Genomic DNA, 15,426 nt, shown 5'->3' with positions numbered 1-15,426 from the left:
GCTGGTCTAGAAAGTTTACGATGATCTGACAAAAGCCAGCCCTCAATCCTGCAAGGCGACAGGTTTTAATTTTTATTTTATATTGGAGCATAGTTGATTAACAATGTTGTGATAGTTTCAGGGGTACAGCAAAGTGACTCAGTTGTACATATACATGTATCTATTTTTTCCAAATTCTTTTCCCATTTACATTGTTACGGAATATTGAGCAGAGTTCCCTGTGCTGTACAGTAGGTCCTTGTTGGTTATCTATTGTGAACATAACCTTGTGTACATGTCAATCCCAAACTCCCTAACTATCCCTTCCCCCGGCCCTCCCCCCTGGTGACCGTAAGTTCGTTCTTTTAGGTAGTGTAGGGCTTCTCCATCTCTCCTCAGCCCCCCTCTGCCCACGCCCTTGCCTCCTTACTTGTCAGGAGCCTGATGTCTTTAGACAGACTTATTAGGCCTGGGCAGGGGTGGCCACTTGCTTGAGTGATGGGAGGGATCTCTGGAACCCTCCCGAGGGAAGAACTATGAATATTGCAGAAGTTTGGCTCAACTTTTTAACATACACGTGTAACAGAGTGATTCAAGGACCTTGCCATGTAAGAAGTGAGGGACGTCTGAGAGGCCAGCACAGTTGAGCTGTACCCTGGCTCCGCCATGTGTCAATGGGAAAGTTGAGTTTATAGGACACAAAGGCCCCACCTCCTGGTCTGAGTCTTGCCTGCTGCAGAGGGAAACCAGGTGATATGGGATTGTTTTTCCAGGTTCAAACTTAGCATTACGCTGCTGCACAAAACTTTCTCTCTCTGTCCCAGAATCAACTTGTACGAGCTGATGAAGAATAACAGCTTCCAAGGCTTCAGTCTCTCGATAGTTCGGCGCTTCACCCTCTCTGTTTTGAAGTGTTTGCAAATGCTTTACATAGAGAAAATCATTCACTGTGACCTCAAGCCTGTGAGTACAACCTCTGTCCCATGCAGGGGAGCCGGTCCCCACCCTCAGGAAGGGTTTGCCCCATTCCTTTCCCCAGCGGTAACTGGGCAGGCCTGCAGGATGGAAGCCAAGCAGCATGTTTGTAGGTTGTGTAAACCAAGTGAGATGCAGCGAGGACTAAAGCAGGGATACTGGGGCAAGGAAGACAGATGCAGTGTCATCAAGGCAGACGGGACCAGGAAGGCTGAGGGCTTGGGGGCGTGCGGAGACGTGTGTCATGCAGGGAGGTGGATTACTGCTGTCCTAAATCCTCCCTGTGTCCACTCTCCTCTGAGTTGGTCCTAGGATACAGCAAATCTCTGACTACTTCCTCTACTCCAGATGGATGCTCCCTTCCCAGATGTCCGGCTCCTAGTCTATACTTAGCTCTGTTATTGAACTGATTGCTTTGTGTAGGAATTGTTTCTTTATCCATATCCCGCTCTGGACTGCAAGTTCCTCCAAGGTCAGGAACCATGTCTTCTCACCATTATATTCCCAGGACTTAACATGGTACCCAGAAATAGTAATGGTAGGCAATTAACAGTTGCTTGTTAGAAGAGTTAACGATTGCAATTGTGAGGAATACAGAGAGGTCGCTAGGGAAAAGGTATAAGGATGTGAAGATCTGGGGTCAAGAGCTGGTTCCAAAACAACCTGACCTTCACAGCTATGTAAATGTCTCTTAGCTTTTCCTCATTCCTTTCTCTCATCCCCAAATGGGGTTCACATTACTTAAAACAAACAAACAAACAAACAAAAGAAAACAACTATAACTCATTGGGTAGATTTGGGGTATTTTTACAATTAAAGATTGTCAAGGTAGAGATGTTCTCTCATGGCTGACTGGTGGAGCCCCACAAGGATGGTGGTACACTGATTTGTTCTCCACATCTAAGTTCCTAATCCTCAGCTTTGCAGCTCCAAAGGGACCATGGTCTTTGGGCTTAGGGGACTGACTCTCACCAAGGAACCTCACAAGATAGGTGGCAGCCAAAATATGAGTTAATAGATTTCCTTGCAAAATAGATCAAATGGACTGGAATATATGTGCTCAATAGGGAAGTAGACACACAACCAGGAGAGCGTGGTGAGTGTGGATTCAAGAATCAGGGAGTTATTCCTATGGACTTAATGGTTAGTATCAATGAGCTGTGATGGCCTCATGCATCCGTACCGTCTGTAGAGCTATTTCTGCCAATAAGATGGAAAGACCAGCCCCATTTAGTTAAGGAGCCTTTCCATTGGGCTAGAGACACACTAAAAATTCCTACCTTTTAGACGTTTGCTGATCATTATCTTTCAGTTAACACAAATATTCTTTAGAAAAGGTACTATGGATGAATCTGTACTTTCTTAGTTTGCAATGCCAGCGGCTTCAGACCAGGCCTGCTATGCCATACCTAGAATGTCAAAGGATTCCATAAGCAATCAAATCACCTGATATTCATAATAGTCAATTCATCTGATACCGAGATCCTGGAAATACGATTGGGACGTTAATCTTCCAGCCCCACGTGGTCCACTCCCATGCTATGAGAGCAGAGCCAAGGAGCTCTGCTTTCTCATCCAGGACTCTCCTGGAACACCTGGCCTCACATTTTCCCCAAAGTCAGCATGACAATCACAACTCCAACCAAATCATTGTGGGGTTCTTTTTGGGGGGTCTTCTACTGTCGTATCAGTATGTTGGTGGGTCACTAAATGGAAACATCTAATTCAGTCAGTGATATTTCTAAGGCCTTATGCAAGCAAGGCGTAGAACCAGGTACCAAGGAGATAAAAAGAAACTCACCGTCTTCAAGAGTTGCACAGTTGATATCAGTAAAGATGCAACATACGTGCAGAAGAAATACCGCAAAGCAGCAAATACTGGGGCCAGACAAGAGGTGCAGCCCACAGTGAAAGGGAACGTCAGAGGGGGGGAGAACGAGGGGATTTGGAGATGTGGGAGGAGCCCACTTGGAGGTGGGTCCTGCAGGCAGTTAGGTAAACAGAATGCCTTGGGTAACATTGTTAAAACTTGACCTATGTCTTTCTTCTCTCTAGGAGAATATAGTGTTGTACCAAAAGGGCCAAGTCTCTGTTAAAGTTATTGACTTTGGATCAAGCTGTTACGAACACCAGAAAGGTATGGCCATTCTAGTCCCTTTGTTTGAATTTCCCTGTTGTGATTTCTTTCCTTTATTGAAATAACTAGGTCACACATGTGGTCACCTGGGTTCTAGTCTGGGCTCAGCCACAACAGTTGCTAGTATGATTTTGAACAAGCTGTTTCACTTCTCTGAGCCTAAGCTTCCTCATCTATAAAATGAGAAGATTGGACCAAATACTGTAGGTTTGCTTTGCTGCTCTCATACTCTGTGGATTTGGAATTATGCAAGATCCCCATATCTCCTCCCTCTTGCGTCTCCCTCCCACCCTCCCTATCCCACCCCTCTGGATGGTCACAAAGCACCGAGCTCATCTCCCTGTGCTATGCGGCTGCTTCCCACTAGCTATCTATTTTACATTTGGTAGTGTATATATGTCCATGCTACTCTCTCACTTCGTCCCAGCTTACCCTTCCCCCTCCCCATGTCCTCAAGTCCGTTCTCTACGTCTGTGTCTTTATTCCTGTCCTGCTCCTAGGTTCTTCAGAACTCTTTTTTTTTTTTTTTTTAGATTCCATATATATGTGTTAGCATGCGGTATTTGTTTTTCTCTTTCTGACTTACTTCACTCTGTATGACAGACTCTAGGTCCACCCACCTCACTACAAATAACTCAATTTCGTTTCTTTTTATGGCTGAGTAATATTCCATTGCATATATGTGCCATATCTTCTTTATCCATTCCTCTGTTGATGGACACTTAGGTTGCTTCCATGTCCTGGCTATTGTAAATAGAGCTGCAATGAACATTGTGGTACATGACTCTTTCTGAATTATGGTTTTCTCAGGGTATATGCCCAGTAGTGGGATTGCTGGGTCATATGGTAGTTCTATTTTTAGTTTTTTAAGGAACCTCCATACTGTTCTCCATAGTGGCTGTATCAATTTACATTCCCACCAACAGTGCAAGAGGGTTCCCTTTTCTCCACACCCTCTCCATCATTTATTGTCTGTAGATTTTTTGATGGTGGCCATTCTGACTGGTGTGAAGTGATACCTCATTGTAGTTTTGGTACTGGCACAAAAACAGAAATATAGATCAATGGAACAGGATAGAAAGCCCAGAGATAAACCCACGCACATATGGTTGCCTTATTTTTGATAAAGGAGGCAAGCATATACAGTGGAGAAAAGACAGCCTCTTCAATAAGTGGTGCTGGGAAAACTGGACAGCTACATGTAAAAGAATGAAATTAGAACACTCCCTAACACCATACACAAAATAAACTCAAAATGGATTAAAGACCTAAATGTAAGGCCAGACACTATAAAACTCTTAGAGGAAAACATAGGCAGAACACTCTATGACATAAACCACAGCAAGATCCTTTCTGACCCACCTCCTAGAGAAATGGAAATAAAAACAAAAATAAACAAATGGGACCTAATGAAACTTAAAAGCTTTTGCACAGCAAAGGAAACCATAAACAAGACGAAAAGACAACCCTCAGAGTGGGAGAAAATATTTGCAAATGAAGCAACTGACAAAGGATTAATCTCCAAAATTTACAAGCAGCTCATGCAGCTCAATAACAAAAAAACAAACAACCCAATCCAAAAATGGGCAGAAGACCTAAATAGACATTTCTCTTTCCTTTTGTTTGTTCACTTGTTTTTTAGATTCCACATGTAAGTGATATCATACTGTATTTGTCTTCCTCTGTCATTAAATTCATTTTAAAAAACTTTCCTGTATGTTTGTACTTTGATTGCAAAGTGCCTCAAGTCCATTTTGGAAACAGACAGGGTACAAAGTCATTTTTATTAAATCTTTATTTTGTTTGAAATCACTAAAAATTATTACATCCTTACTGTACCCAAGTCAAACAACAGAGAAGTGACTACCAAATCCCTTGCTCTGCCCCCATCTAGGTAACCAGTTAACAGCATTTGCAAATAACTGTAATGTCCCATTTCTCCAACCTCAGTTTCCTCATCTGTAAAATCTAGGCTGCCTGCAATACTAAATATCCTCTGTACATCCTCGTCTGCTGAGATTTTGTTGAACTTTTCTTTCTATGCTTTATATAACACAATGCACACAATGTATTGAATATACATTTTTAAATTATGCATTTTGCATGCTTCTTTTTCAACTTTCATACACGTCTTCCCTTGCCAAATCGCAGTACTTCAGAGGGTGTCTACCCCAGATTCATCAGACAATTTGAAAACTTAGCTTGATATTCGTCTTATGTTTTCTTTTTTGAAAGCTTGCCTGACAAATTTACTTTTCTAGAACAATGCCTACTTTAGAGTTCTTTATCAGTAACGTGAGGCTAACAACCCCTCATGATAATCAGGTTGCTGTGAGGATGTGATGAGATTAGATGTGGGCTGGGACTCATAAGTGCTGGCCATTTGTACTTCCTTCTCCCTGCAAAGCCTGGAGAGTGAAAAGAAGTCGGGGGTCTGGGGGGGGTTCTTAATTATCGTCCACCCTCGCCTGAGCAGGTATGTGGAGCAACGCACTCCAGAGAGGAGGTTTCCACGTGAGGTGTCTCTTTCTTTCCCCTGCAGTCTACACCTACATCCAAAGCCGGTTCTACCGATCCCCAGAGGTGATCCTAGGCCATCCCTACAACATGGCCATTGATATGTGGAGCCTGGGCTGCATCATGGCCGAGCTGTACACGGGCTACCCCCTGTTCCCTGGGGAGAACGAGGCGGAGCAGCTAGCCTGCATCATGGAGGTGAGGGGGACCCGGCTGCCTTCCAGCCGATGCCCTCGGGATGGGTAACTTCCGCTCTCAGACTCCAGGCTGCATCGGACTCGCTCTAGGGCAATGGCCTGCATCTGTTTATGGGACAGGGTTGGATGTTTTGAAATTGTGTACACTTTTGAGTTGACATCTAACCTTTTTATCCTAAATTTAAGTAACTGCAAAGGATGTGACTTCCAGCATAATAGTGACATTTAAAATAAAACTGTTATACCAGTCTTTCAAATATATTCCAAAGAATCTAAAAACCAGGCTGACATGACACCCATTGAAATCTGTGCACTGTTCAGTTGTTAGTTACCATCTTAACTTTCTGGGAAGAATATCACCCAATGAAAAGGCTTTACCAAGACTCTCATATGATTATTTATTATCCCTGCTATTCTTTTACTTAAAGGCATCTTGTTAAGCCAAATTAGACGACATGGGAGAAAATAATCCTAAAAATTGGAAATTTCACATTTTAGGATTTCCCCAGGGAACAAAGATATTTTGACTCTGAACAAAGACATATCTAATTCCTCTCTCTCTCAACCTATCTATCCATTCATTCCAAATCTCCATTTTCTAGATTGTCTTAAAGTTAAAGGTTGGTTGGGGAGACACATACATCCTTGAGAATTAATGTAGAGATTCATCTTATGGTTGAAACTGATAATAAAGTATTCAAGTAATTTAGTTAATAGTAGCTATAAATGATAGCTATGGTGAGATGAACACTGCCCTGGAAATCAGTAAACCTGGAGGCTAGTCCTCCTTGTCTTTGACAAGTCACTTCCCTGGTCTGGATCTCTGTAAAATGAGGGGACCAGAGTCCATGGCTTCTAAGGTTGATGATGGATGATTCAATGAAGCATCCCTGAGCCAATCCTCCTCCAATTTCCAAGGAGAATGGAGGGCATGGGATCTGGGTGGAGGTTCCTACTGCCCCAGAACTGCAGCTTCCTCCTGACCTGATCAGTGAGGCTGAAGAACAGGAGGGCAGGGTCATGCAGGGACAACCTGGGAACCTGGCTGCAAGGACAGGGGCCCAGAGCTGAGGGGGACACCTGTCGTTTCTCTCTTCTGTGTGCACCCCTATAGGTTGCAGTGGGGAAAGGTGACCAAGCAGGTGTTACTCTTGTCTTTTCAGAAGATATTTTGTCATATCGCGGTCTGATGCCCATCTGGTGATTTCCATCTCCTTTTCCTTTCCTCCCTTCCCATGCTCTGAGCTGGGATGTGTCACTCCTTAATTCAGGGGTGGTCCGCAGCTACACTGGTTTACTCGCTTGGACAGTGGGATCTGGCTGCTATCACGAGTGGTGGCCTATCTAGTAGGTGCTGATGTCTGTTTAGAATAATGTGGGTGGTGTCAGTGCTCGGGATACTGAAGCGGCCCTGGATTAGGAGTCAAGTCTCAGGCTCTGGACCTGCTCTGCCACTGGCTTGAGGTTATCGCTTAATATCCTGGGTCCTTATCTGTAGAAGACAACGTTTAGCTGAAGTCCCACCCAGTTCTAACAGTCTTGGAATGTGTGACTCCAGAGGAGTGAATCCACTGCTTTGTCCCTGTTGAAGGTGCTGGGCTTGCCGCCAACCCACTTCATCCAGACGGCCTCCAGGAGACAGACATTCTTTGGTGAGTCCCAGGTCTGACTCTCTTTTTCCTGTTGTAGCTGATGAGGTTTCCCAGCCCTGGAAGACACCTTCCATGCCCTACACCCCATATGATGCTCTTCCTCTGGCCCCACCCCAAAAGGCAGGCTGTGCTTAGAGGTTTCTTTCAGAAAAGTAAAAAGATGCTGAGCCATGGTACCAGGTGCATGATGGAGATGGGTGGGGCAGTCACTGGGAACGAGGTCTCGGCAGTGAAGATGCACAGGTGCCGAGAGTGACCAGGTTCCTGCTCAGAAGGCCTATCAGCAGATCTTGAAACCCCAAAAGATTAGAACTCTACCCTCTCCTAACAATTCTCCCCACCTCCCCTAGCAGCTTGCCTGTCCGCTCGCACTATGCACTGTGAAGGAAATCAGAGAGCAGAAGCGTCTTTGCAAGAATAGTGGAAAATTCCATTGCTACGGTTTATCATTAATGGAGCCTTATTCTTTCCTGCTGAAATTCTCTTAATCCCCCAGTCCCTTACTATTCCAGATTCATTGCAACTTTGGTATAAAATGGGTAAGCAAGGGCTGTCAGCTATGGCTTGTCAATTTTGTATAGGACATCTGCCTAATTGCTGGAATTAAGCTTCATCCACAGTCTCCATGCTGCACCCCCCATCCCAGTTCCCAGACTCTGGATTTTATGATCCTCTGTCTTTCAAGCCAAATTGTGCTGTACAGGATGGACCGGTGGATCAATGAAGTCCAACTCGGACAGGGCTTCTGGGCCACTGTGAACCAGAAGATGAAGCCAGTCCCAGATCTAAGATCCCTTTGCTAAGGGATTCCCGTGTCCAAAAAGCCGTAGTGGCCCTAATGTCAGCCAAGTGGAGTGAAGCCAGATGTGAGGGGCGAGGGCTCCACGGACGGGCTCCCTGCCATCCGGCATGACATTGTCGTCAGCTTAGTTCACAGGCTCACACTGTCGTTCCCAGCCCTCCTGCCTCTTATTTTCACCCAACGGTGGCCTCAAAATGGGTAGACAAATCACATAATTTCTCTCCACATCTTGTCCCATCAATAGGAAAGTCAAAAAACACCACCCTGGGGGACCCTCCTGCACAAAAGTGTTTCAGTCATGTTGATGGGCAGTCGGTATATATTGGTTCAGCCACGTGGGGGTTAAAACGTAGTCTATTTCTGTACCATTTGGTTAAAAAGCCACAGCCCTGAGCCCACGATCCAGAAACTAAAATTTTAAGGTCTGGCAAGAAAAGGTCCCCCAGGATCCCCCTCCAATGCCAAGGCTGTCATCTACTCGGATTGGTCAGTCCCATACCAGAGCAGTCTGATGGCAGCAGAGGATCTGGCTGACTCGCTGGTATAACTTATGCATGGGGCAATGGAACTGGTCTTTTGACCCCAAATATACTTTTCCCATCCACCACTTTTAATTCAGCCTTTTGGATTTCAAAGGATTTAGGGAAAGACATGTAGGAGTATTGGTGTTCCCTCCTGCTAGACAAAGACCATGTGGGAAGAGTCACATCTCAAGCCTATAACCCTGAACTCAAGGGACTGTACTTGGGGGAATCAAAAGGAAGGGAACATAGGCATTTTGGTAAGAGGGTACCAAAGATATACACATGTCCGTTTCATAGAGTGCCCGATTTTTACCATCAGCACTAGGCTTCAGAATGTGGTTTTGGTAGCAAAATCACACATCTTCCCTTCCTGAAAGGATGTTATTGGGAGCTGCATCCTCATCCGTGTTTCCCAAATTTTATTTGATTATAAGAATCATTTGGGTTCTTGGGAAAAATGCTAATTCTCAGGATCCTCCTATAGTATAGTGTGTTTGAGGTGGGACTCAGGAGTCTGTATGTTTTTTACAGCAGCTTATGATGAGGCGAGTTTGGAAACACTATATCCACTTAAGTTCTTGGCTCTCCCTTCCCCAGGTTTGGGCTGCCAACAGGTCCTCAGCCCCCAGCCACTCCTAGTTAATACCCTTAATTAAGAGGAAAGTTGTTGCTTCAAAGGTAGCAAGATATGTAGGTGCTCCAGGCAGCAAGAGGAGGTGGGGAGAATAATGAGATACTGGGGAAGGTCAGAGAGGTGGGAAAAACTTGTACAAGAAAAGCAATTACATAAGGATGACTGTAGGAGCTATGTTATTTGTAAGCCCATGAATCTAATTCTTCTTTGGCCATTTTATGAAAAGACAATATAGGATAAGGTGGGAGCCCTGGTGCCACAGTCAAAAAGGAGTTCACAGGACCTATGCCCTATGGAGTACCCCCAGCCCATTTTTATCTATATAAACACACAGATACCCATATGTGTATATACACACACACACACACATTCATGGGCTCTTCTAGGAATTCAGTAAGAGCAGGTGTTCTGTTGGATGCCCTGCAAATTGCATTGATTGCAAAAGTAATTAGAAGCATTTCATTATGTACCTTCCAGGATGTCCATTGTATGAACCCCGAGTTTTTGTGAGAGTTTCATGGAATGTGTCAATTTTGCACGTGTGTATATACATATCCGCCCTTTTACATGTATGTTTACAAGGTGAGACCATACGTGGTCACCTTTCTGAGCACGCTCACCAGGACCTAGATGTCCAAACGAGTGGTCTTGCCTTCAAGGCATTGCACTGTGTTCTCAGGCCACCTTTGGACCTGTCTTCAGGAGTTTCTTTTCAGCAATGACAGAAAATACATTTGGTGAGGGCTTTAATCAGTGGAAATGGCTGAAGAAAATCATTCCAAGCAGTGTCTTAAGCCACCAACCAAGTTTGGTCATTCCAGTTATGGACAAAATTCTGACGCGACTGTAAAAATAAGAAATGAGGTTAACTTGCTTGTGTGGCTTGTACATGAGCTCTGAAAGTCAATCCTTCTCCTAAAATGACTTTCTTGTTATTCCCCATGGGTGTCGCAAATTCTCACGTTTTGGGGTGAGGAAGGATCAAGGGCATAGATAAGCCAAGAATGGACAACATGCTTTTTGTTCAGAGCGGATGGTTTCTGTCACTTCAGATTTACTTTACTATTATTATTATCATCGTCATCATCATCATCATCATCATCATTATCATTTTACGTTGGTTAATGTTAAACCATTAAAATCATTTGATTGATTCCAGGATGAGGTGGTGGCTCAGAACATGCCAAGTAGTAGAAAGTTATTTGTAAAAGTAAATTGTATTCACTGGATAATTTACATGTGGTTATTTTAAACTAAGACTGCGGGTGTGTTTGTGTGTGTGTGAGGGGGCACGGGAGAGCTGCAGAGACCACTCCCAGAAGCAGCATGGTTGAGTGAACAGCTGTGATGTGACCAATGCATATTCACACCTGGAACTAAACACATAATGTTGTATCTCTAAAGATTCCAAAGGTTTTCCTAAAAATATAACCAACAACAGGGGGAAAAAAAGATACCCGGATTCCAAGGATCTCACCATGGTGCTGAAAACCTACGACACCAGCTTCCTGGACTTTCTGAGAAAGTGTTTGGTGTGAGTTTGTCAGGGTGTCTTTGCTTCTGGGTTTCCTCTTAAATACTGTACTTTCCCACATGTTTGCTGGTGAAAGTCTGGGGCTGGGAGGCAGTCATGGGACATAACAAACACGGACTGTAGATCTTTAGAGTCTACAAGATGCTTTCCTATCTGTTGCCTCATCAGACTGCTCTCTCCGCTGTCCATCCTGTGTGGTCAGTGGGACAGACGATTTGATGTTTTGAGACATGGAGCCTGAGGCTCGCGAGATTACGTGACTTGCCCTGGATTACACGGCGTGTGGGTGGAGCTTGCTTCCTTCTTGCCCTGACTGCCTAGAAGCGAGGTTGTAGGCAAGTCCTCAGTGTTTTCTGCTTCATGAACTGAAGTCAAGGTCTTCAGAGAGTCTGTTGTATCAATAACTATTTGCATACATACCCAGTACAAACTGGTTTCAGGCCCCTTCCCACCCATTCCCCTAGGATTTAGAGTCTAAATCCTCTCATATTAGGGAACTAGGGAAAGGGTGATCTATAAACCATTTATTATGTACAGCTTTTTAGAATCTATAGGCATATTTTGAATCTTAGAAAGTAGGCTCTGTACTTCACCCAAGTCATAGTATTGATTAAAAAAACCCAAGAGTACATAAAGCACCTTAGAACAGTACCTAGTTTAGAAGGTATTTAGAAAATACTAGCTGTTGTCACCAATTTTAAAGAGGTTATGCAAGTCTGTCTCCACTGAGTGGCAAATAAATTAGCCACGTGATATTGGACAAGTCATTGTCTCTCTGGGCTTCAGTTTCCTTTTCTGTAGAGTGGGGTATTACTAAGGTCTCTTCCAGCTGTATTAGTCCTATAATTGTTTAGTATTTTTAGAAGACCATATCTTTATGTTCTCTCATTCCTTCAGTGGAATGAAGTAGTTTTAGCAAAATACTACTCTTCTGGCATTTGTGCATCTGGAGTTTAGGTGCTAGCTCAGAAAATAAACCACCAGGGACTGCCGAAAGTTTTCCCATCTGGGGGGGTCATGCTACCCATCTGAAAAATGGAGATAGAGAAGGATCCTGTACCCCATCATGACCCTCACCCCACCCCAGCCTCTTGCTGAGGCGATAGAATGAATGGCCATTAACTCGTGACAGAAACTCAGTACTGAGACAGAGGTGGGTAATCCAGAAACTCAGAGCCAAGAATGAAATTATTCTCCTTTTTAGTGCAAAGGGCTGGTTGCTCACACCTTGTAAGAGGCAGTCATGTTGTCAGGGCCTGTTGTTTTATTACTTCATATTTGGCTAATTAGCAAGTCTTTGAGAGACTAAAAGTTTTGGGTCATTTAATAGGGATAAATGTAAAGTTCTGTGTCTAGATTTTATAGGCTAACTCTAGGAGTTCAGGAGAGGCGAGGTGTAGCTTAACAGCAGTTCACTGGACAAAGAACTGGGAACTTGAGTTGTTTAGACCTCGATGAGTCTGAAATATTAATGCCATCTCCTTGCAGTTAGTAGCTATTCCCAGCATGATGGACACCAGTTAGATAACAGCTGAGATTTCCTATCTAGGAAGGAACTGATCATGTCATATGGTCAATAATTAGTAGTCATGTAAATGTTTTCAGATAGTTGAAGGGTTGTGACATAAAAGATGGATTAGTTGTCTCATTCTGTATGATGCTAATGGGTAGAATTTAAGACCCGGTCAAAGTTACTAGGCTAAAAGTTCCTGAGAAGTGAATCTTGGCTCAATCAAAATGAAGAACTTTTAAAGAATTGGAGTTTTTTAAAACGGGAATAGCTAGTTCTGTGAGTTAGTGCCATGTTACTAAAATTACTCAAGAAAGTCAAGATGATTCCATGGTGGGTCAAGTATATTTTGTCAAGTGTATTTTGTTACTGCATTAGCAGTTTGGATTATCTCCAAGTCCCCTCATGATCTTAATATTCTAGTGTTCTATAATGTTCTTTGTGATATATTTGGAGGTCCAAATTCCATAGTTTGGGAATCACAATTAAGCATCTCTTCATTTTGATGTTCTTAGTTTATTAAACCCTAAATCCCACTGGTTTAGATTTTCTATAATATTTCTTGTAACGGAATTTGGGCTCTGAGATATTCCTTGGCTTGTCATACACATTTTCTAAAAAGATCATTTCCAATAGTTGCCTCCAGGTACTTTAAAATTATATGTCATAAGCTCTGTTCTATGGTATCTTTGAGCTATAACATAGCTTAAATGGGTTCTTTAAAAATGAACCATTTTTATATCTTATTTAGGTTCTTTATTGGGGTCTTTGAAAATATTTCATTATTAAAAAGGGAAATAAAACCCTAACCGATGCTGGGCTTTGTTGGTGTGTAGCTGGGAGCCTTCTCTTCGCATGACCCCTGACCAGGCCCTCAAGCATGCTTGGATTCATGAGCCGCGGAACCTCAAAGCACAGCCCAGGCTTCAGACCTTGAGGCAAACCAGTCTCTGTTTCCCCTCTGAGGCCAGGAAGGACAAGGTTCAAGGGCAGCATCACTTGGGCAAAAAAGGTACACTACCTCAAATAGCCAGTCCCATTTCCATAATCCAGGGGGTCAGACATCTCTGGAGGATTGCATGCCAATTTCTCTGAGCTCAACCTTGGTTAATTATTCTGGCTTCATCACTACTGGCCTGCCACTTCTTAATTTGGGGATTTTCCTCTTTCAGGAAACTTGGTTGTGGCTGGGTTCTCCTTTTTTTTTTGCCCTCTCATCATTAGGAATTTCCGTGTTTCTCCTATCTCCAATTCCTATTCCCCTCCTTCCCTTTTCTTTCAATGTGTCCTCCTCTGCAAGCCCTATAATTACCTTTTGAATTTTTATCAGATTATGGAATTATGCAAGTATCTTCTATATGCAATATAGCCTCATGGTTATGTACTTGGTCACTGGAGTCAGGTTGCCTGGGATAAATTCTGGCCCTACCACTTACCAGCTGTGGGCCCTTGGGCAATTTACTTAACCTCTCTGTACCGCAGTTTCTCCATTTATGAGAATGAGAATAATGCCTATTCTCTCCGGTTGCAGGAAGGATCAAAGGAACCAGTAAGTGTCAAGGGCTTAGAATAATGCCTGGCACATAGAATGTGCTTTACAAATGACTTGTTTTTGTATCATTACAACCAGATTTCCCCAAAATGATTTAGAGCCTAATGGACAGTTAGAATATAATTCACATTTGAACACTTACTTGTTCCTGCTCTCTCCTCTTTGGCAGAGGTGATCCTTCAAATAGAGACTAAAGACAAAATCAAAGGCGGCGCCACTAAACAGGATCAGAATTCAGGTAATCAGCAGGGCTCTGTCCAGCACACAGCTGAAGTCGTCCAGCTGCCTCATCTAGCAGAAGCTTCCGGAAAGCCCGAGGCAGTTGTTGGGCCAGCGGAATCCAAGATCTCCACAGGACAACAAAACAAAAACTGCTCCCCCAAGAACACAAACATTTTACCACCTATTGTGTGACCTGAGCAGAGGGTGTGTCCTGTTCCTTTTCACCAGTGATTTGTATTAGAGACAGCACTTATATTGTACAATACTTAAGATTGTTGTTTTTTAATGCATAAAGGTTTACGAAATAAAAAACCTCTATTCACATGGCCTATTGGCATGATTCCTATGATGAGGGATTGGAAAGGATGTCCTTGCACCCGTGCGCCTTCCTTATGCCCTCAATCAAATGCAACAATGGGTGCATGTGTGGGGAGATGGGGTGGGGAGAGAGTTAAGTACTCACGGTTACAGCATCACTGAGAGGACTCTAAATAATAAAAAAACACTTTTTTCCTCTTGCCCAAGACAGTTAGTCAGGATTCTGGTTTGAAAATGACAGAAGCTGAGTTCAAACTAGTTTAAACGACAAAGGACATTTATTGGTTTATGTGACTGGGGCATCAGGAGGGGTAAGTGTAGACACAGCAAGATCTAGGAATTCAGACAAGATCATGGAGCTCAGACTCCCTCTCCCCCATTAGTCTTGCTGCTTTTTATGGTTAACTTCACCCTGAAGACAAGCTCTGCCCAGAAGTTAAGATGACCGCTCTCAGCCAGTCAAAAGATGCAGTCTTCCTGCTGGTAGGAAAGTCTCAGAGATGATTGATTGGACTTGAACTCATCACTGTGTCTGAGATATTGGGATCCTCTGATTGGCCAGCCTGGGTCACAAGCCCACAGTGTGGTGTGGTGTGGTGTGGTGGCAGCGCCATGACTGATGCTTCTCCAGGACCACGTGGAGTAGGGGATAACAGGTTTCCCAAAGGACGGAAGACAAGCAAACTACAGGATGTATCCACTCACCCACCACCTGCCCTTCTAGTCTCTACCTACATGAACTCAGTCTGTATATGGTTGTAATTATAGTACAGATAAATGTGTACAAGAAACTCAAGATCATAACATCATAAACATCATACATGGCTTCACAGTTTTCATTTTAATCAGTGTGTAACTGTCCATGAAGGGAGA

General features: G+C 43.6%; 1 protein-coding gene across 3 annotated transcripts in view; it reads left to right on the top strand.

Moving 5' to 3' along the window:
• DYRK4 (dual specificity tyrosine phosphorylation regulated kinase 4) overlaps positions 1-14,427 on the top strand; it is a 55,968-nt gene extending 41,541 nt beyond the window's left edge. For all 3 annotated transcript variants that reach the window (XM_061204661.1, XM_061204662.1, XM_061204663.1), the window contains 7 exons: positions 804-942; positions 3,010-3,091; positions 5,634-5,806; positions 7,397-7,457; positions 10,822-10,951; positions 13,298-13,473; positions 14,183-14,427. In XM_061204661.1, coding sequence (XP_061060644.1) covers positions 804-942; positions 3,010-3,091; positions 5,634-5,806; positions 7,397-7,457; positions 10,822-10,951; positions 13,298-13,473; positions 14,183-14,427 — 1,006 coding nt within the window. The remainder of the gene's footprint in view (positions 1-803; positions 943-3,009; positions 3,092-5,633; positions 5,807-7,396; positions 7,458-10,821; positions 10,952-13,297; positions 13,474-14,182) is intronic.
• The last annotated feature ends 999 nt before the right edge of the window (positions 14,428-15,426 follow it).

Source organism: Eubalaena glacialis, chromosome 11 (genome assembly GCF_028564815.1).
Source record: "Eubalaena glacialis isolate mEubGla1 chromosome 11, mEubGla1.1.hap2.+ XY, whole genome shotgun sequence".
Classification (NCBI taxonomy): domain Eukaryota; kingdom Metazoa; phylum Chordata; class Mammalia; order Artiodactyla; family Balaenidae; genus Eubalaena; species Eubalaena glacialis.
Note: the sequence above shows the minus strand (reverse complement) of the source record. Positions and strands in the feature narration are given on the sequence as shown.